The 23,108-nt window shown below is 36.9% G+C and overlaps 1 protein-coding gene across 1 annotated transcript in view; it reads left to right on the top strand.

The window, feature by feature from the left end:
* Nucleotides 1-23,108, top strand: part of BAZ1B (bromodomain adjacent to zinc finger domain 1B) — a 73,483-nt gene that overhangs the window by 26,407 nt on the left and 23,968 nt on the right. Inside the window, exons 7-12 of the mRNA XM_023655439.2 lie at nt 6,313-8,014; nt 12,963-13,101; nt 13,616-13,749; nt 16,314-16,419; nt 17,166-17,264; nt 21,302-21,479. Coding sequence (XP_023511207.1) covers nt 6,313-8,014; nt 12,963-13,101; nt 13,616-13,749; nt 16,314-16,419; nt 17,166-17,264; nt 21,302-21,479 — 2,358 coding nt within the window. The remainder of the gene's footprint in view (nt 1-6,312; nt 8,015-12,962; nt 13,102-13,615; nt 13,750-16,313; nt 16,420-17,165; nt 17,265-21,301; nt 21,480-23,108) is intronic.

The following is a 23,108-nucleotide window of genomic DNA, read 5'->3' as shown; positions in this document are numbered from 1 at the left end:
AATTGTAATTCATCGTTATTTCATTGCTGTAGAATTTTGGAACTGTGATATGGCTTTTGGTGGTTATAACATGAGATTACTATCTTTTATGAGAATCCTGTATAAAATCATCTCTGAATGGATTTTTAGACCATTGGATCATATGAGTCCTTAAATGTTTTCCTGTTTTTAAATATGACATCTGTCTTTTTTGTGTTTTAGTTTAGTGATTCCAGTATATGAATAATATGAAAGAAAAGACTGAGCATTATTTATGGGTAAAAGGTCTTTGGAGTTTATTAGAACAAAAAAGCTGATCCACACTTTTTGTAGGAGCCAGAATCTAGAATTCCAGAAACTTATATCTTGTGATTGCTGAAGAAATTAGCTACTCTCAAATTTTCTGATGAGGGCTGAAAATATTACTGAAATCTGGCTGTGATTCAGATTGAGGCTGGGAAGTGCAAGCTTGTTTAGACTAAACTGCTGTGAGAAGGCAGTGACTCTACTTAGAGAAATTGAGACTCAGGTAAAGGACCAGTTTACAACATTAAGGGAGTATACTTATCTTTTTATTTATTTTCCCAACCTTAAAGAATAGTTGCTTATTCCCTAATACTATTTGACATTTCACTGATTTTTGTCTCCTGAGTTTTGCATAAAAATTGTATTTTTCCATTTCGTAAAATTAGTTTTCTTTTTTCTTTCTTTTTTTTTTAAATCGGTTTTCTTAAAGAACTTTTGGCATCTCAGCCAGGACAGAATATAATAAAGGCACAGATAAGCAGACCATAAAACATGGCTTTGGATTATATCCTCATGTAAAGGAAATTTTGAATAGTGCCTTGAGGATTAGAGTTGATCACATTGATCCGCCTATCCCAAAGGCAATAAGTTAAAAAAATTTTTTTTTCTCTTTGTCTTCTCTTTGGTTTTTATAGAAATAAATGTTCTGCTAGGCTGTTGAGTACAACTACTGCAGAGAGAGATGAGACCTGGAGAGAGGAAGCAAGGTCTGAGTAATACTTTTAGTAAAGGACTGATGGGGAGAGCTTAGATGGGAAGATTATTTAGAGATAATAGAAGTTTGGAGTGTCATCTGAGGACGGTCTAGTGTGATGCTGAGCGTGTGTTTGTGGTCTTGTAAACTCTAGAAAATGAATTACTTGAGAATAAGAACCATCTTACTCATTTTGTATCCTGTGCTGTTTAGCGTAAGTATAACAGGTGCATGTCTAGTGAATTCATTTTTTTTGTTGTTTTGAATTCATTTCTTTAAGAAGTTCTATTCATTGAGGAGAAAAAAGCAACTGACAGTTTAGGGGTAACATAATTTTTTGTAGGCCTTAATGACTTGGAAGAATGATTTAGAAGGCAGTTGGGTGATTCGTAACTGTCGTCTAAGCTGAAATCAGCCATCTGAGCTCATTTGCTTCTTGTGATACATCGCAGCTCTAGAGTTTTGTTAGTCTATCTGTAATGTCTGAACTCTTATTTTGGATTGGTGTATCCTAGTAGGGAAGCTTGTGGATAGAGGCGTAACAAAAAAATAACGCTTTTTAAGATATTTGGAATCCTGAAGTGATTTGGACTGATTTAATATAGTTCTTACTACATTTAAGAAACATTTTATTTTGAAATAATTTCATACAGAAAAGTTGACAAAATAAAGAATTTCCGTGTACCCTTCAAGTAGATTTCCTCAAATGTTATCAATACCACATTTGTTTTATTATTTTCTCTCTTTACAAACACAAATTATTTTTTTCTGAGCCATTTGAGGGTAGCCTGTAAGGCAGGATGCCCTCTTACAAAATACTTGAATATGTGTTTCCTAAAGACAAAGATATTTTCCAGCATAACTGTAGTATAGTTATTAAAGTCAGGAAATTAACATTAAAAGAGTACTATTATCTCATCTACAGTTCTTTTTTATTTTTTTAAAGATTTTTTTAAATTTTTTCCTCCCCAAAACCCCCCGGTACATAGTTGTATATTCTTTGTTGTGGGTCCTTCTAGTTGTGGCATGTGGGACGCTGCCTCAGCATGGTTTGATGAGCAGTGTCATGTCCGCGCCCAGGATTCGAACCAACGAAACACTGGGCCGCCTGCAGCGGAGCGCGCGAACTTAACCGCTCGGCCACGGGGCCAGCCCCTCTCATCTACAGTTCTTTCTCAACTTTGGCCACTTGTCCTAATAGCATCCTTTTAGCCAAAAAAAATTTATTTTCATTTTAAAAGAATCCTATGTAGAATCATGTATTATATTTACTTATGTCTCTTCAGTCTCCTCTAATCTGGAACAGTCCCTTAGCTTTTCTTTATCTTTCAAAAACTTTGACGTTTCTTAGGAATACAAGCCAATTATTTCGTATAATGCTCCTCAATTTGGATTTGTTTCCTCATGATTAGTTTCAGGCTATGAATTTTTGGTAGAAATAGCACAGAATTAATGTTGTATTCTTCTTAGTGAGTCATATCAAAAGGCACATGATGTAATTTTGTCTCATTACTAGTGATATTAATTATATATTTTAAAAGATGTTTCTTATCTCTCCTAATAACTGATGTTTCAAGTAAGTATTCGTAGCCCTAAGATTTTTCTTTAAATAAATTTTGGCTCTTGAAGTTTATGAGTTAGAGACTAGAGCAGAAGTACTTTTAAAAATAAATTACATTAATTTTCAAGTCACTTAAAAATAGTTTATAGTAACACATTTCACAAATTTGCTGATAAAGGCATCTAGAGATTGAGATAAGCCTGCTATGTGAATGTGTGTGTTGCCTTGAAACTCCTAATACGGTTTTTTGCGTGAATGAGAAGAGTGAAATGAGAATCAGAATATAAACTGCCATAGTTTTCTAATTTAGGTTTCTGGCTGCTTACTATTAAGTTAAATTTAGCATCTAAATGAGCTGCTATAAATAAAGTTTCTTCATTTTTATCTTGTTTATTAGATTTCCTTATTTGTGGTGGTGGTTTGTTCCAGATGACAGGGAACAAGTACAGAATTGTGTACACTTTTTCTTACAGCCTCTTATGTTGCTGAGACGTTCATAAATAATTTTTTCCTGTTTAGCGGTTAGGAAGGGCCTTTGCCAAAAAACTATAATGCTGCTATTTCAGATACCCATTCTTTTCTCCCTCTACTCTAGTAGATTACTTATGCTGAATGGGGGAGGGGGGAGACCCTTAGCACATAAGTGGTTTTATACTTTTTCAGATCCCCCTGAGTCCAGCCATGCCGGCTCCCATTTGGCTGTGACTGCCCAGTATGCCCTATGCTGAGATGATCCAGTTACTGGAGGACTGCTCACGCGGGGAGCCGGCCTGTTGGGAGGGGGTTGGGTGAGTTAATTTCTTTCATTTTTTAAGAAAAAGAAAAGTTATATGGTGTGGCTTGGCAAAAAACACACCTTATAAATAAACCTGGGTTGCTGGACCCTCTGGTGGCTAAGCCTTCCCACCTCTTTCTTGCATCATTTCTGCATAATACAGTGCTTCTAAGTAGAAGAAATTTAAAGAACGTTATGCTAAATTTGAGTGACTTTTTAAATAGAAAGATATATAATCAGCAAATTAAGAAGTGGCCCAATTATAATAGACCCTATTAAAAGATATCTATTTAAAATGGTAGAAATGAAACAGCTTCACATTAGTCTCCTGTTTAGTGATAAATTTCATTTTAGAATGACTTTAAATATAACTTGTTATCCTGAGTATTAGAAAAAGTATCAATTGGTTATGTCTATACTCTAAAGATTTTCCAAGCTATCTGAAGAGGAGAATGGTTAACTTTTGGTAGACAGTTCTTGCCAGGGTAGTGTTGGGTCTTACTCTATGATTTGTAGGATGTTCTCTGAAATATTGTTCTCTTTGGAGTCTTGGTACTGTTACTGTCCACGAGGAGAATGGAATCTTACATAAGTTATCTTGGCTTATTCTTTTTAACGTTTTTAAATTTAGTTCTGGGGAACTAGAATTGGGAAATTCTGCTTCTGGGGAAAGTATCCTCTGATTCATGGGTAGTGTTTATATTCTGTAGTCTGTGAAACCTCTTTCTCAGCCTGTACTGAGGAGGATAATTGGGGAACAAAATATCCAGTTTTAGTCAGGCAATAAAAACAGCCAGTTAGAGGAACAATAACCTGCAATCACTTGTATTTCTTAAAAGGAAGATTGGCCTTTAAAGTTAGAGAACTTAGCCAGAAGAAGGATTTAGGCATAGCCCGCTCGTTCATTGCAGACCGTATTTCTGCTCTTATGCTGCGTTGGTTCTGTGAGTTTGTTTTTTTGATGGTTATATCCTTAATGTTTAAATCTTATTTGGCATTTTAGTACAGCTTATTAAATTAGACTGCACCTGTTTGTTTACTCCTAACAAGAGCATTAGATGTTCCTCTGTATCATCTCTGGGATTTATTTCACCATAGCCATTTCCTGATACAGTCTTTTTAAAGGGGCTCATAATTTCATATTCGATAGTCTTTAGTTTTTTCCTTGCCTCCAGTGCCATCCCACACTAATCTGTCTTGCCCATTGCCTGCAGACTGGTTCTTTACTGTTGCTTTTATCAAATTAGTTGTTTACACTCAAAAACCTGAAGTTAAGTTCAGCAAGTCTCTCAGTGCCCTCCATGTGCCCTCCAGCTGCTTTGGGTAATAGAAATCAAGTATTCTAGAGGTTATCTAGGCTTCCTCTTAATACTTGAAACAACAAATTTTTGTTTGTTTTTTGAGATTTTACTTTTTCCTTGCTTGGTTATTATTTTGTTTAGTTTGCATTTTAGCTGCCAGGCTTTTTTCTTTGCTGATTTTGATGCTTTAAAGAATATAATTACAGTGTGAATTTGTTTTTTTAAATACAAATTTAAACAGAAACAATGGTATCATGACGAATTGACTGAGTTCTAGCCTGTTTTCTAATTCTACATAATGGGGATAAAGTGGAGGTTTGAGGAGACAGAAGATGTATGTCTGGGAGACTGGGAAAGTGAATGGTCTAAGGGAATATACTGTGATTACTGGGGGGCGTTCAAGACCTACTTGAGGTACCTGGTGCCATGAATGTAAAGTAAGACCACACACTGTTATTGTATCCTTTATTCTAGTCATGCTTAAGCTGAACATGTGTAGGCCAGGATTAAGTAGATATAATAGAGCAAGAGAGGCAAAGAAAGCACAGGTTTATGCAAGATTGATTATAATGATGGACTATGGAATTTAATCTGGGTAAAGAAAGATAAGGAAGTGAGCTTGGTGAAAATGTGATAGAATTAATGGATTTAAGGTTCTGGTGGGATTGAAGGATTGCAGAGTTGGGGTACTAGAGGGGGTGAATTTGAAAGATGTGAGGGGATAGTCAAAGAGAGAATTGTATGAAATTGAGAATTTAGAGGGTTTATAGTTAGTCGTGTATTCATCGGAATGAGTTCTTCAGGTATGGGGAGAGGAGAAAGAAGAGTTTGAGGAACCAGGAGTTCAGAGTCAGGAGGGTTCCTCATTTGTGAGCAGTGTTTTTGTTGTTAGCGTACTCATGGATACTTTTAATAAGAAAATATGCTTCTGAATTTGGAGAAAGATATTTAAATAGTATACTTTTTACTTAAAAGCATAGAATACCCCAAGTTGGAGCAAAGTTTTAAAGAACAAAAGTCCAGTCCTGTCTTAAGAGCAATACTTTAAAAATTCCTCAGAGTGGGGCCAGCCCTGTGGCTGAGTGGTTAGGTTCACGCGTTCTGCTTTGGCGGCCTAGGGTTTTGTCAGTTTGCATCCTGGGCCCGGACATGGCACTGCTCGTCAAACCATGCTGAGGCGGCATCCCACATGCCACAACTGGAGGGACCCACAACTAGAAATACACAGCTATGTACCGGGGGGCTTTGGGAGAAAAAGGAAAAAAAAATAAAATCTTTAAAATTCCTCAGAGGTTGCCATTATCTAGATCCAGTATCCTTAATCTGGGATCCATGGATGGACTCTGAAATTGTATGTATACTTTTGTATGTTGTTTCTGGGGGAATGCTTCACAGATTTCATTAAAGTATTTAAGAACTGCTAATCTGTATATACAGAAAACTGTTTGCATAGCAAAAATAGCTAATATTAGAGTATAGATTTTTAAGTCTGGGTATCAAGAGAATTTTTTCTTGATATGGCTAAAACATTAGCTAACATTCATGTCTTTGTTTTTTCAGAGACATAATGTCTATGAGGAGAAGTGAATATATAGCTTTACCTGGGTAGCTGGGGACCAAGTCCTTTAGTTTGTTTAACTAGTGCTTGTTTAAATTAGTTTTTAAAATTAATTTTGCCCCTCTTCTTAAATTCTAGTACATGACTCTCAACCCTTCCACTAAGAGGAAGAATACTGGATCCCCAGACAGGAAGCCCTCAAAGAAATCCAAGACAGACAACTCTTCTCTGAGTTCACCACTAAATCCTAAGTTATGGTGTCATGTACACTTAAAGAAATCCTTGAATGGCTCACCACTCAAAGTGAAGAACTCAAAGAATTCCAAATCTCCAGAAGAGCATCTGGAAGAAGTGATGAAGATGATGTCACCCAACAAACTACATGCTAACTTTCACATTCCTAAGAAAGGCCCACCTGCCAAGAAATCAGGGAAGCACAGTGACAAACCTTTGAAAGCAAAGGGCAGAAGCAAAGGCATCCTGAATGGCCAGAAATCCACAGGGAATTCCAAATCTCCAAAAAAGGGCTTAAAAACTCCTAAAACCAAAATGAAACAGATGACTTTGTTGGATATGGCCAAAGGCACTCAGAAGATGACACGAGCCCCACGGAATTCTGGAGGTACACCTAGATCATCTAGTAAACCTCATAAACATCTGCCTCCTGCTGCCCTACACCTTATTGCCTACTACAAAGAAAACAAAGACAGGGAGGACAAGAAGAGCGCCCTGTCCTGTGTTATCTCCAAAACAGCTCGTCTTCTCTCTAGTGAAGATAGGGCTCGTCTCCCAGAAGAATTGCGAAGTATTGTTCAAAAACGCTTTGAGCTTCTGGAGCACAAAAAGAGGTGGGCCTCTATGTCTGAAGAGCAACGCAAAGAATATTTGAAAAAGAAACGAGAGGAGCTGAAAGAAAAGTTGAAGGAGAAAGCCAAGGAGCGGAGAGAGAAAGAAATGCTTGAGAAACTAGAAAAACAGAAGCGGTACGAGGACCAAGAGTTAACTGGTAAAAACCTTCCAGCATTTAGATTGGTGGATACCCCTGAAGGGCTGCCCAACACACTCTTTGGGGATGTGGCCATGGTGGTGGAGTTCTTGAGCTGTTATTCTGGGCTACTCTTACCAGATGCTCAGTATCCTATTACTGCTGTATCCCTTATGGAAGCCTTGAGTGCAGAAAAGGGTGGCTTTTTATACCTGAATAGAGTGTTGGTCATCCTCTTGCAGACCTTATTACAAGATGAAATAGCAGAAGACTATGGTGAGCTGGGAATGAAGCTGTCGGAAATCCCTCTGACTCTGCATTCTGTTTCAGAGCTGGTGCGGCTCTGCTTGCGCAAATCTGATGTTCAGGAAGAAAGTGAGGGCTCAGACACAGATGATAATAAAGATTCAGCACCATTTGAGGACAATGAGGTACAGGATGAGTTCCTAGAGAAGCTAGAGACCTCTGAATTTTTTGAACTAACATCAGAAGAGAAGCTACAGATCTTGACAGCACTCTGCCATCGGATTCTTATGACATACTCAGTGCAAGACCACATGGAAACCAGACAGCAGATGTCTGCAGAATTGTGGAAGGAACGGCTTGCTGTGTTGAAGGAAGAAAATGATAAGAAGAGAGCAGAGAAACAGAAACGGAAAGAAATGGAAGCCAGAAATAAAGAAAATGGAAAAGAGGAGAATGGGTTAGGCAAAACTGATAGGAAAAAAGAAGTTGCGAAGTTTGAGCCCCAAGTAGATATGGAAGCTGAAGACATGATTAGTGCTGTGAAGAGCAGACGGCTGCTTGCCATTCAGGCTAAGAAGGAGCGGGAAATACAAGAGAGAGAGATGAAAGGTAAAGTCTTGTGTTGAGAGACAAGGAGAAGCCCTTTAGAAGATAGTAAAAGGAAGGAAATTACTAAAGTACTGCTAGAGTCTCTATTTGTCATAACTGTCTAGTTATTTTTGTGTAATAACCCATACTCTATTAAGTATGTCATATAACAGGAGCGTTCAGCCTGGCATTCTGCAGTTAATGATAGTTTGGCTTAGGTTAATGTGATGTTGGCATCTTTTGGGTTTAGTAACAGACCAAATCCACAAATAGGTGTGGTGGAAATAACATACAACTTGGGGAATTCCTGACATGGGTTCAGACTCTGCCTCTGCCTTAGCTGTCTTTCTTTGGGCAAGTTAGTTTATCCATGCCTCAATTTCCTCATAAGCTTGTTAAGATTGTTACAATTGAATGACGAGGTATTTGAAACCCTCAGCACACAGCCAACTCAGATATTAGTGTTTGTCTTATTAAGATGTAAGAACATAAAAGTTTTAGGCTTTGACACACCATCACATCTTAACTTTTGGGGCCTGGCCCCATGGTCAAGTGGTTAAGTTCACTCTTTCTCTCTCCGCACTTTGCTTCGGTGGCCCAGGGTTTTGCTGGTTCTGATCCTGGGTGCAGACATGGCACCATTCGTCAGGCCATGCTGAGGCAGTGTCCCACATGTCACAACTAGAAGGACCCACAAATGAAAAAGATACAACTGTGTACTGGGGGGACTTGGGGAGAAAAAGCAGGAAAAAACAAAAAAAGATTGGCAACAGTTGTTAGCTCAGGTACCAATCTTTAAAAAAAAAATCAACTTTTTTTGAAACAGCTTTATTAAGAAATAATTCATATATCATACAAGTCATCTGTTTATAGTGTACAATTCAACTTTTAAAATATATTCACATATATGTGTAACCTTTATTACAGTCAATTTTAGAACATACTCATTACCTCAAAAAGAAACCCCAAACCCTTTAGCTGTCATCACCCATCCACCCATCCTCCCCAGCCCTAAGCAATCAGTCAACTACTGTCGATAGATTTGCCTGTTCTGACAAATATAAATGCAATCGTATAATAAATATGTGATCTTCTGTGATTGGCTTCTTTCTCTTAGCATAATATTTTCAAGATTCATCCACGTTGTAACGTGTTTCGGTACTTCATTCCTTTTTATAGCTGAATATCTTCCATTGTTTGAGGCCGGCCCTGTGGCATAGTGGTTAAGTTTAGTGCTCTCTGCTTCTGTGGCCTGGCTTCGCGAGTTCAGATCCCAGGCGTGGACCTACACCACTCATCAGCCATGCTCTGGTGGTTCCCCACATATAAAGTGGAGGAAGACTGGCACAGATGTTAGCTCAGAACAAATCTTCATTGGCCAAAAAAAAAAAATCCATTGTTTGGATAATACCACATTTTGTTTATCCATTCATCAGTTGACAGACATTTGGTTTGTTCCCATCTTTTGGCTACTGTGAACAATGCTGCTGCAAGCATTGGTGTACAAGTTTTTGTGTGGACATAAATTTTCATTTCTCTTGCTTATATACTTAGGGATGGAATTGCTGGGTCATATAGAACTATGTTTCACTGTTTAAGGAACTGCCAGGCTGTTTTTCAAAGTGACTGCACAGTTTTACATTCCTACCAGTAGTGTATGAGAGTTTTGATTTCTCCACTTGTCTGCATCCTTACAACACTTGTTATGGTTCTCTGATTTTAGCCATCCTAGTGGATGTGAATTGGTATCTCGTGGTTTTGATATGTATTTCCTTGGTGACTAATGACGTCAAACATCTTCTCATGTGCCTCTTGGTCATTTGTATGTCTTCTTTGGAGGAATATTAATTCAGATCTTTTGCCCTTTTTCAAATTGGGTTGTCTTTTTATTATTGAGTTGAAAGAGTTCTTTAGGTAGTCTAGATACAAATCCCGTATCAGATATACGGTCTGCAAATTTTTTCGCCCGTTTTGTGTGTTGTATTTTCACTTTCTTGATAGTGTGCATTGAAGCACAAATTTTAAAAATGTTGATTAAGTCCAATTTATCCATTTTTTTCTTTGGTTGCTTTTGGTTTTGGTGTCATGTCTAAGAATCCATTCCCAAATTCAGGGTCATGAAGATTTATCCCTATGGTTTTCTTCTAAAAATCTTAACGTTTTAGCTGGTATGTTTAGGTCTTTGATTCATTTTGAGTGAATTTCTCTGTATGGTCTGAGGTAAGGATCCAACCTCATTCTTGCGCATGTGGCTGTCCTGTGATGTCTCAGTATCATTTGTTGAAAAGACTGTTCTTTCTACCATTCAGTGATCTTGGCACCCTTGTCAAAAATCATTTGACTATAGACGCATGGATTTATTACTGGACTCTCACTTCTATTCCTTTGATTTATGTGTCTGTCCTTATACCAGTACCACAGTGTCTTGATTATTGTTGCTTTGTAATAGTTTTTTTTCCCTGCGTTTATCTCCCCAAATCCCCCCCAGTACCTAGTTGTATGTTATAGTTGTGGGTCCTTCTAGTTGTGGCATGTGGGATGCCGCCTCACCGTGGCCTGATGAGCGGTGCCATGTCTGCACCCAGGATCCGAACCAGTGAAACCTTGGGCCACCAAATCAGAGCATGTGAACTCAACCACTCAGCCACAGGGCTGGCCCCATGTAATAAATTTTGAAGTGGGGAAATGTGAATCCTCTAACTTGTTCTTTTTTAAGATAATTTTGGCTATTCTGGGTTCCTTGTAATTCCACAATAATTTTAGAATCAGTTTGTTAACTTCCACAAAAAAGCCAGCTGGGATTCTGGTACAGAGTGTGTTGAATCTGTAGATCAGTTTTGAGTATTGCTGTCTTAATGATATTTTGTTTTCTGATCCATGAACATGAGTGTTTTCCATTTATGTAGATTTTTAATTTCTTTTAACAATGTTTTGTAGTTTTCAGAGTATACATTTTGTATTTCTTTTGTAAAATTTATTCCTAAGTAAATCTTGACACGCAAGGATTCTGCTTTGCTATTTCTTATTCTATATTTGTATGTCCCTTCTTGTATCCTGAGAACCTTGGCACCCATCAATATCAATACTTACTTGTGTGATCAATCTTACAGTGTACACAAAGTTCTAGTTGCTATTACCCACAATAAACCAACTAAATTTATTAGGGTTTTTTTTTTCTTTAAGACTGAACTATTTTGATCATGTTGTAGTTTCCAACCTTATGAAAGTTTTCAGCTTATGAAATAAAGATGGTAAAAACTATTTATTTGTCAAAGTTGGATGCTAAGTATTAGACAGATAGATACCTAGAAATAGTCTTAAATTATGTGAGAGATTTTAGGTTAAGTCAAACAACTTTGTTGTTTTAGTAGTTCTTTCATTAGAAAATACATATCTTTTAAAACAAATTTTAGTTTACACTACTTAAGGCCATTGAAATGTTTAAGTATCTGTATATGTGCATGCACAGTGTGTGTGAGTATGTATATATGTGTACTTTTCGTTTTTTTTTTTTATTCTTTTCCCCAAAGTCCCCTAATACATAGTTGTATATTCTAGCTGTGGGTGCCTCTGGTTGTGCTCTGTGGCCTGATGAGCGGTGCCATGTCTGCACCCAGGATCCGAACCAGTGAAACCCTGGGCTGCGAAAGCAGAACGTGTTCACTTAACCACTTGGCCACGGGGCCGGCCCCTGTACTTTTCAATTTTAAAGACAGTATAATTGCATTCCAAATAAAACAGCATGTAGATTAACTTTGTATATATCACACTTCAGCTGTGTTTTACCTGAACTGTAATGTTTTCTTCTTGAGTTCCTGAAGTGTCCCTCTGTGTGTTGTATTTATCTTAATATAGGAGAAAGGAAAGGTGTATCATATTCTATTATTGATATAGAGAAACAAGGGACAGAGAATATTAATATTTTGCAAAGACCAGTATTTGAGTTAGAGTTCAGGTCTTTCCATATCTAGTTCAGTACTGTAACCTCTGGAACTAAATTTGGTCTTCTTTTGATGACTTGTCCTAAATTGCTTTTGTTTCTTGGTGGCCTCAGGAAAAGGACTTTTTCTTTATTGTAATTTATCCATTGCTCTTGTCATTTACCTTTGTACTGATCTCTACTGTAATCATTGTTGCAAACATGCAGTTCATTCAGGCTAGAAAACTTTATTAAAGGTAACATATATCATGATGGTTTTAAATAAGAGAGATTTGTCTTAATTTTGTAAAGTAACATCTTTAAACTGATGCATTTTCCAGATCCTCACCATATTGTAGATGTTGTCGTCAGTAGAAGATCAGCATGAAAAATTCTGACATTGTAAATAGCAGTGCTCTGTACTTATAGTAACAAAATTTGTGACAGTTATGGAAAAACTTAAAAGGCAAGATTACTGGACTTCTTTTGTTGTTGAGGGAAATTTGTATCTGGATAGAATAAACCCATGTAATGAATGATCGGCAACAAATTGATTATAAATTTCTTTTTTGCATCATTAACAGTAGTAACTTGCTAAGTCGGAAAATAGTATTCAATATGCAATAATTGTTATTATCCACAAGTGCTTCCCTGCCCTTTTTCTCAGTTCTTTTTTCTTGTCACCAAGGGTAATAGGCTGAATTACTGTCAGATTCCTCAGGACTAAAATATGTTAGTGTTTCCTTCCTCAGGAAAAAAAAATCAATAAAATTAATTATTAAAATTAATAAGTTAAATTTTGGAGAAAAAAGATTTTGCATTGAGTTGATGATGAGACATCACCAGATTGCAAAGAACATAGGAGGACCAGATAGAAATTGCTGCTTTGTATGTCATTTTTTTAAATAACAGATTGGAATTAGGAGAAGGAAACTAAGGTCTGATGAAAATTATTTTATACCAAGCACTTTTCACTTCGTATCTTGTTTAATTTGTAAGAGTGGAATTTACTAGAAAAAAATCTAGTTGATTCTTTTTTATCTTTAACAGTGAAACTGGAACGTGAAGCTGAAGAAGAACGAATACGAAAGCACAAAGCAGCTGCCGAGAAGGCTTTCCAGGAAGGAATTGCCAAGGCAAAACTAGTCATGCGTAGGACTCCTATTGGTACAGATCGAAACCATAATAGGTAAGTTATTAAACTTAATTTTGTCATCTTTTAGGGCTATTATATTGTTAATAGTTATGAAATGGTCTCAAGTACTAAGAATAGACAGGCTTTCCTGTTTGTGGATTTGGGAAACAGAATTACTTAGCACACATTTATTGAGTATTGACTGTGCCAAATGCTAGGGTTACAGAGTTACATAGGACATGACTCTGTCTTTGAAGATACCACAGATATGAAGCTCAAATTGTGGTGATAAGTGAAATGTAATCCAAACAGAGGTCTTTAAAAATGGTTGTATATTTTAAATGCATACTTTGTGTAGAACCTACAGGAGAGAAATATTAAAAGTTACAAAAATTACAGATATTAAATGAATCTCAAATTCCAAAAATTTTGGTATCCTATGCTTTACTTTATAATATGTATCTGACTGAATGTTCAGTGATAGTCTATAATCATCTTCTCCAACAGTAAAGTCATCTTGCGCTCATGATCTATCAGTATCTTATTAATATGTGGTTGTGATTTGTAGATACTGGCTTTTCTCAGATGAAGTTCCAGGATTGTTCATTGAAAAAGGCTGGGTTCATGACAGCATCGACTACCGATTCAACCATCACCGCAAAGACCATACAGACTCTCCTGATGAGGACTACTGTCCCCGTAGTATGTACATCTATTAGTTATTCTACCCTGCTCAAATAGGGTCAATATTAAGGACTGGCTTACCTTTGTCACTTTTTCCATTTGCAAAATTTCTTTATTGCCTTCTTTGGTAGATATATTAGAGTGGGGTAGGAGGATGTGAAATGCATAGAAGAAGGAAGGAAACTAACCATTTGATTACCAACTTTGTTCTAGTCATAGTATGAAAAGTTAAAGAGCTTGAGTGTCAGCATGTTTGGGTATTAGATTATATACAAATAGCTTTCAAACTTTGTTCCTTGGAAATCTCTTTGTTGTAGGTACCTCAGGGGCTGGAGTTAAGATAAGGGGGCCAAGAAGGCAGTTATGTGTTTTCTTCCTCCACTTTTAAATTCATTTATTCAGTATTTATGGAGCATGTCTTATGTGGCAACCCATTTTTCATGTGCTGTGATACAAGATAGCAAACAAGACAGAAAAGGTCCTGAGTGTCATTTTAAAATCCTAGTGAGCAGAAACACAGCAGATATCTGGCTAAAAACAAGTGACTGGGGATGGGTCATGAAGGGGCACTGAAAATGTTTTTTTTCTTGATCTGGGTTCTGGTTACATGGATGTGATCAGTTTGTAAATAAATACATAAGCATACTTTTCTAAATGTGTATATATATTGTTGTTTGGAGTATATATGTATAGTCATGTGTCACGTAATGACATTTCAGTCAGTGACAGAGACCGCGTGTACGAGGGTGGTCCCATAAGGTTAGTACCATAGAGCCTAGGTGTGTAGTGGGCTATACCTTCTAGGTTTGTGTAAGTACACTCTGTGATGTTTGCATAATAATGAAATCGCCTCATATTGCAGTTCTCAGAATGTATCCCTGTTGAGCGACACATGCATGACTCTTGAATATATATGTATAAAGTATTTCAAGAAAGAAATTAAAAGAAGAATTTTTGGGGGCCAGCCTGGTGGCTTAGTGGTTAAGTGTTCACGTTCTGCTTTGGCGGCCTGGGGTTCGCCGGTTTGGATCCCGGGTGCGGACATGGCACCTCTTGGCAAGCCATGCTGTGGTAGGCGTCCCACATATAAAGTAGAGGAAGATGGGCACAGATGTTAGCTCAGGGCCAGTCTTCCTCAGCAAAAAGAGGAGGATTGGCAGCAGTTAGCTCAGGGCTAATCTTCCTCAAAAAAAATAAATAAAATAAAAAAAGAATTTTTTTAAAATTAAAAACATCACATGTTTAGGTTGGATCAGATTTTCTCAACCTCAGTGTTAGACATTTTGGGCCAGATAATTCTTTGTAGTGGGGGGTTGTCTTTTGTGTTGTAGGTTATTTAGCAGCATCCCTGGCCTCTACCCACTAGATACCAATAGTGACAACCAAATGTGTCTCCAGACATTGCCAGATGTTACCTGGGAGGCAACTTGACTCCGTGTTGAAAACATGGGTTTAGATGATCCACAAGCTTCCTTCCAGCTCTACTTTTTATAACCTAAAGAAAATTGCTTCTTGAATATTAGATCATTATATTTCTTTGAGAAATCTTTCTTTTTTTTTAAGTAGTTTTCTTTCATTTTGGAAAAACGCATAACCCAAACTTCCAACTCACAAAAATATTAAATAAGGATATTAATATATAGCTCAAAACTTCAAATTTAAGGCATTTTCGTGTTGAATTATATTAAGTGTTAGATTGTAGCACTTAGAAAAATCTAGTTTTGGTAGACTTGGTAAATACCCAGGTGAGAGCAGTTATGTTTGAGAGCAGTAAATGTGAAGTCAGGATCTTCAGACTTGGAGAGAGTCCAGCAGGATGAGGGACTATGATTTTATAAGGTGTTTTCAAAGTTTAATGGTTGTTGTTAGAAATCAGGTCCACTCTGTAACCTGAGAATCTTCTGAGAGAAGATGGGCATCTAAATCCCTTCACTTCTAGAGCATCCTGGTGGATGTTGTTGCTTCACGTTTTCTAGTTCCAGCATGGCGAGTCCCTTCCGAATTGCCTGACTGAAAAGACTAAACAAGGTTATGTGTTATTACAGAGAAGATGCTGTAGGATAAAGGGAAGAGAGTAGGAGCAGGGGAGAGAACCAATTGTAGTATTACGTAGGGACTCAAATATTGGCTTAAGATCTATCTATTTTAATGTCATATGTTAGTATATAGGATCTGGTTTACAAAAAAGTTAATCGTATTTGACATTTGAAGCCTCCAGGGGTAAGTTTGTAGAAAATATTTCAGTTGTCTCTCCTTCACCACAGATGCCTTTGGCTAAACATGGTACAAGGAGTAAATTTTTTATTTGCTTTGATATAAAGAGTTTAGTCATCCCTCTCCATTGTAAGTTGCAGTACTCTTGAAATTTGTACAACTATTCTACTGTACAGAGAGCAGGTATCTCAGGTAATGTGCTGTGTGTAATTTATTTAAGAGAAATTAGCATTTATTGTACATGTGGGTATATTTAATAGGCAACATCTGTGCTATTAGTTGTTGGATTTGTCACTATGTACTGCTTAGGTTTGAAACTAGGAATTGGGTATTTACTGTATTCAACCTGATGTATAAATTTTTCTTAGGTAAAAAACCAAACCTAGGCAAAAATGTAAGCATGAACACACAACATGGATCAGCAACAGAAATTGCTGTAGAGACCACCATACCCAAACAAGGACAGAACCTATGGTAATGTGAGCATTCATCTGGTTGCTCTTTCTGTTTCGTTTTCAATGTGAAGAAAATATTTAATGTAATGATACCAGTGTGTTAGTGATTATCTATCAAGATCATTTTGTGTGACTTTGATTTCTTGGATATGTAGACTCGTTGCTTTAAAAGCAGACTTGAGTTTTTGGTAAGAATATGTTTGTTTGTTTGAGCTTGAAATTTTATCCACCCCCAGCCCTCAGTGTTACTTTGTGTAATATATGGTAGATCTTACATAGAGTTGGAAATGCTTTTCAGTCTGTTTGGGAATAGAAGTGTTTAGGATTTTCATCTTTATTGATTAAAGAATAAAAAATTGTATACATAGCCATTAATCTTCCTTTGTGTCACTTCTGCCTTAGGCAGGGAGCTAAGTTTGGAGAGGGTCCCTTCTACTTTGTGATTGCATTGACTGTTCTAGCTGGGATCACCCTTGACCTTTTGTCTTTTATTTTTGTATATAAGTTTACTCTTTGAAGGTGTATGGACAAATGTGCCTATTAACTTTATGAAATTTGTCTTATACTATATTTTAGTAGGAAACATTGACTCCAATGTCCTAGGTTAAAGTTAACATTAGACCTCATGGAAACAATAAATTATTTGTTGTACTTGTGAACGAGTATGAAATTCTGCTCTCCCAACTCCCATCAGCAACCCTCGATCCCTTCCTTAGTGTTTTGAGTTTTTTCAGATTTTTAATCAGATGTGTTTTGCCTCTACAGGTTTTTATGTGATAGTCAGAAGGAACTGGATGAGTTGCTAAACTGCCTGCACCCTCAGGGAATAAGAGAAAGTCAGCTTAAAGAGAGACTAGAGAAGAGGTAAGGATTTTCATCTTGCTGCTTGCATCTCACGTTTAGCATTAGATATTAGAAATATCTTAGGGTTTTTTTGTTTAGCCATAAAAGCTATTAAAGTAAATTTTTTTTTTAAAGATTTTATTTTTCCTTTTTCTCCGCAAAGCCCCCTGGTACATAGTTGTGTAGTTTTAGTTGTGGCATGTGGGATGCCGCCCCAGCATGGCCCGATGAGCGGTGCCATGTCCGCGCCCAGGATCTGAACTGGCAAAGCCTCGGGCTGCCGAAGCAGACCGTGCGAACTTAACCACTCGGCCACGGGGCCAGCCCAAAGTAAATTTTTTTAAATGTTTGTAACTCTTTTATCTTCTTTTGCTTGATATTTTCTTGACACATCATGCGTGTTTGGAAAAATAATGCTTTTAAATCATGTATATACAAGGTAGCAGAATTATTCAGTAAATGATGCATGACATGCATCAGGTTGAGAGCTTTATTGTAGTTAGGCAGCCTTGCAAATGCAGTTCCACATCAGTTGGTATTCAAGAATATCCTTTTAGTATTCAGAATAGTTAAAAAGTGAAAACACCATAAATGGCTGTCAAGTGATGGATGGATAAACAAAATGTGGTATATCCATAAACTGAGCCATAAAAAAGGAACAAAGTACTGATATATACTATAATGTGGATGAACCTAGAAAACATGGTGAGTCAAAGAAGGCAGACATAAAAGGCCACATACTGTATGATTCCATTTATATGAGGCATCCAGAAGAGGCAAATCTATAGAGACAGAAAATAGATTAGTGGTTGCCAGGGGCTGGAGGAAGGGGAGAATTGGGAGTGACTGCTAACGGGAATGGAAATTCTTTATGGGGTCGTGAAAATGTTTTGGAATTAGATAGTTTTGATGCTTCCATCCACAACATAAAAACCACTGAAAGTATATGCTTTAAAATGGTGAGTTTAGTGTTATGTGAATTAGATCTCAAACCAGCCCCCCAGAATAAAAACTGTCTACAAAATTAGCATCAACTCCATCTAGATTTGCTAGTGTCTTTCCAGTCCTAGCCATTGTTTCTATCAAAGCGAGCACAAGGTTTTGGCTTAAGGCCACCTTTAATATCTGGCTGCACGCTTTTGTGGTTGAATTTAGGTTTGATTGAAGGGAGAAGGAAAATACCATTCAGTACCTTCTCTACAACTTGGCCAGACTTTTGTGAATAATAATGGGTAAATCATACTGGTTTTCGCCCACTGCTTAATGTGTAAATTAATTAAAATTATATTTAGAATCATGCTGTCTAAATTCAGATGTGACTAGGCAAATTAAGAAAGACAGGGGAAAATGTCAATAGATAGAATCACAAAAGAATACATTTTTTTTTTTATTTTATTGAGTTATTGATAGGTTACAATCTTGTGAAATTTCAATTGTATATTAATGTTTGTCAGTCATGTTGTAGGTGCACCACTTCACCCTTTGTGCCCACCCCCCACCCCACCTTTCCCCTGGTATCCACTAAACTGTTCTTGGTCCATAGTTTTAAATTCCTCATATGAGTGGAGTCATACACAGATTATCTTTCTCTTGCTGGCTTATTTCACTTAACATAATTCCCTCAAGGTCCATCCATGTTATTGCAAATGGAATGATTTTGTTCTGTTTTGCAGCTGAGTAGTATTCCATTGTATATATGTACCACATCTTCTTTATCCATTCATCTGTTGATGGGCACTTAGGTTGCTTCCACGTCTTGGCTATTGTAAACAGTGCTGCAATAAACATTGGGGTGCACAGGACTTTTGGGATTGCTGACTTCAGGCTCTTTGGATAAATACCCAGTAGTGGGATGGCTGGATCGTATGGTAGTTCTATTTTTAGTTTTTTGAGGAATCTCCATACTGTTTTCCATAGTGGCTGCACCAGTTTGCATTCCCACCAGCAGTGTATGAGGGTTCCTTTTTCTCTGCAACCTCTCCAACATTCGTTGCTATTAGTTTTAGATATTTTTGTCATTCTAACGGGTGTAAGGTGATATCTTAGTGTATTTTTGATTTGCATTTCCCTGATGATCAGCGATGATGAGCATCTTTTCATGTGCCTATTGGCCATCAGTATATCTTCTTTGGAGAAATGTCTGTTCATGTCTTCAGCCCATTTTTTGATTGGGTTGTTTGATGTTTTGTGGTTGAGTTGCGAGAGTTCTTTATATATTAAGGATATTAAGCACAAAAGAATACATTTCTATGGTGTTACATCTGTTTGGTTAAAATATTTGATAGACACATGCGTTGGATTGAAAAGACTTGTTCCATTCACTAAATGTGAACAGATCAAATCCTTCCCTTAGAAGAGGTTAGAGATTGTCAGGATTGAAAGGAAATCTTACACTTCTTCCTTTGGTTTTACTGAATATTTTTTAAAAAGCCTTCTTTTGTTGTGCTTGTTTTTTTTAACTTGTTGAAGGCTATCAAGCAGGACATAGTCTTTTGAGACTCACTGGTCTTTGCTCAGCATTATTTTACTAAACAGCCATCGTGTTTTCTATAACTGAACTCCATCATTTTCTTTTCTCTCTACTATTCATGAATCTGTGCAATATTTGTGAATCTATCCCAGTTTGTTTGTCTATTTTCTTGTTGGTTGAGTTGTTTCCTCTGGGGATCCAAGGGGATAGGATAATGTATCACAAACCATTTGAGGTTCAAATTTATAAAACAAAAATATATATGTCCTTGACAAGAAAATATGTAAAGTGATGAAGGATATAAATAAAAGGATGTGCCGTCAATTATGTCTCAATAAAAAAATGTTTTTTAAGTACAAAAGGATACTAGGTCAGTTGGAAACATAAAAAGAGTTTTTTTGTTATATCCATCGAACATTTATAAAAATTGGTCATATCCTGAGCCACAAAAACAATCTCAACAAATTTAAAAAGTAGAGAGTTTCAGGATATGTTCTCTGATCAGATTGCAATAAAATTAGGAATAAATTCTTTGAAGATGACCAAGAAGATCCTCACTGGTAGTAAGTTCAATGTATTCCTAGATGACACTTACATCAAAGAAGCAAATAAAAGGGAAATGACGTATCTAGAAAGCAATAAAAGGAGAATCCTTTATAAGAAACCAGTGGGACACAGTGAAGTTGTACTCAGAAAAATAATATTAAAAACTCTTATTATTGAATGAAAAGGCAGCTTAGTACTCAACTTAGATGACCTTGAGCTTTAGTTTTCATCTTAGTATAAGAATCCGACAGTGAATCTTATGGCCCACCCAGGATGGAGAGTCTTGCTGGAGTCTTTATTGCTGAGACCTCGAAGGGTTAATAATCTTGAGTGTGAGAGTGAACTTGAAAGTCTTTGTGTAGGTTTTCAGCTCAAATTCTTGCTGCTTTTGTGTTGTGAAGAATTCCAGGCAGATGATTTAAAATTGTCTCACGTTGGTTGCAGTTTCTGGCAACTGACATAAACATATGCACATTCTCTCTGGAGGAGCACAGCCTCAAACCAGGCCTCAAAGAATTTCCACAGATAAAATTCCAAGAAACTCATGGTAAAAAAGTCACAAAAATACACAAACCAGGTAACATGAATGAGAACTAGGAAAAGCAACACACTTCAGATACTGGAATTATACAGAAAAAAATGTGTGTTTTTAAAATGAATGAATAATAAGAGAAATTTCAAAATTTCTGAAAGAAACATGAGACTTAAAAAACACCAAGAAGGGGCCGGCCTGGTGGCGCAGCGGTTAAGTTTGCATGTTCCGCTTCGGTGGCCCGAGGTTCGCCGGTTCGGATCCGGGTGTGGACTTGGCAATGCACGACAAGATGCTGTGACAGGCGTCTCACATACAAAGTAAAGGAAGATGGGCATGGATGTTAGCTCAGGGCTAATCTTCCTCAGAAAAGAAAAAAACACCAAGGAGAGATGAAAGAGATCTAAATAAGTCTTCTAAAAATAAAACATATCATTTAAGTAATTGAAATTTATAGACCATCCTCAAAAGTTCCTTTATCTCTCTTTCCTTTTGCCCCAACTTGTCTAGATACCAGGACATTATTCATTCTATTCATCTGGCCCGGAAGCCAAATTTGGGTCTAAAATCCTGTGATGGCAACCAGGAGCTTTTAAACTTTCTTCGCAGTGATCTCATTGAAGTTGCAACAAGGTTACAAAAGGGAGGACTTGGTTATGTGGAAGAAACATCAGAATTTGAAGCTCGGGTAAGAATATAAGAAAACACCCTTTGACATCTCTTACTCAGGAAAACTCATGAAATTGTTCCCTGATAGTGTTCTTGACTTGCCCAGATAACCCTGGAAATCATGTTTGGGTGTGTCTGGAAAGAGACGTATGGAACCAAAAATTCTCTATGTACACATGATATTTTTCCTTTATTGTCTTCTGCTGGTATCCAGAAAAATCTAATAGTTGACTCAGAACCTTTGGTCAAAAAGAGCTTTTCTATTAAGTTGAGTGAAAATCAGTCTTGAAGTCCTAGTCACATAGCATTATTTAACATACCTGTTCTCATGTGATGCCCGTGCTTTAAGGTATGAAACATGTTTGTGTGTCCTGCTTTTGTCCATTACTTTACACCTGAGCAGCTCAGTGGTTATGCTTTTGTTGGGTAACACTCAAGCTGTTAAATGGGTACCTTTCAAGGCCCATTAATAGTCCTGTCATTTACTGCTCAGAAGGACCCTTAGGTGATATAGGTGAAACAATTCGAGATCCGCCCCCCAGCCTCCCATCTCAGAATCAGGAAGGTTTAGGTATCAAAGCTGGAGAGAAGATTGTAGAATACTTTCTCTCAGTTATTATTGTAAAATGTTTTTCTACTGATTTTAAATAATAAAGTCCATGTAACTTTAAACATACTCATATTTTGGGTCGTTTTAAATTATTCATATGCATTATAGCATTGTATTAATAGTTGTATGATTTTTGTGAGCAGTTGCATCTTTTTCCTCCATTTTTCCTAGTTTATAAATACTGTCCATTTCTTGTAGTCTTTATATCACTTTGGGGTACAGAATAACCCGTGGGGTCGATAGAATAAATCTTTTACTGTCAGGCTTTTGTATTTCTATTTCTTTAGTAATAGAATTAGCAAATTATGTAGCAACCTTTTTTTTGTTTTTAATTAGTTTGGTGAATTCTCGGTACGTTTCCTGAGAAAAAGGATTTAAATATTTTTTTTAATGATTTTTGAAGAATTATGCAACCCAAGGAATTTTGCCAATTTCAAATATTACATTTACTTTTTTGTTTATCAAATATTTATCAATTGCCTGCTTTGTGCAAAACCCAGGTCCATGCCTTACTAACATTGAGTTATCATTTTTCTTTGTTTCTCTTTCTAGTTATAAAATGGTATCTTTTAATTGGTATGTTTTGTGTGACTGAGAAGGTAGTGTTCATGATTTGGATCAAAGTGATTTGGCCTCTGTTTCCTCATCCATAAAATGATTATGAGGCTTAGATGAGTTCAGGTCTGTAAAGCATATTACCTGGCATATAGTTTGTAAGCCAGTAGATCAGTAAATTTTTATTTTCCTTCTCAGTTTTTTTTGCCTTGAGATTGTAGTTTGCACATAGTAGGTACTCAATTACTGAGTGAATTAGTGAGTTCTGTAACTTCTCTAAGTAGAGCAAGTTTCAGCATCTAGGGGATCCCTTCACCGGGGAAGTGGAAGTAGCTGGCTACTTTTAAAGGCGTTAAAGGCGTAAGCCATGCATTGATCTGAGGAACCAGTTAAATTAATGCTATGAGACCCATTTGGGTCTAGGTTGACTTGAATTTAGTTGAGAATAGCCTCCTTTCATCTTTCTCTTGGCCTTTCATTCAA

This window comes from Equus caballus, chromosome 13 (genome assembly GCF_041296265.1).
Source record: "Equus caballus isolate H_3958 breed thoroughbred chromosome 13, TB-T2T, whole genome shotgun sequence".
NCBI lineage: Eukaryota > Metazoa > Chordata > Mammalia > Perissodactyla > Equidae > Equus > Equus caballus.
The sequence above is the reverse complement of the archived record's forward strand: the minus strand, read 5'-3'. Positions and strand labels throughout refer to the sequence as shown.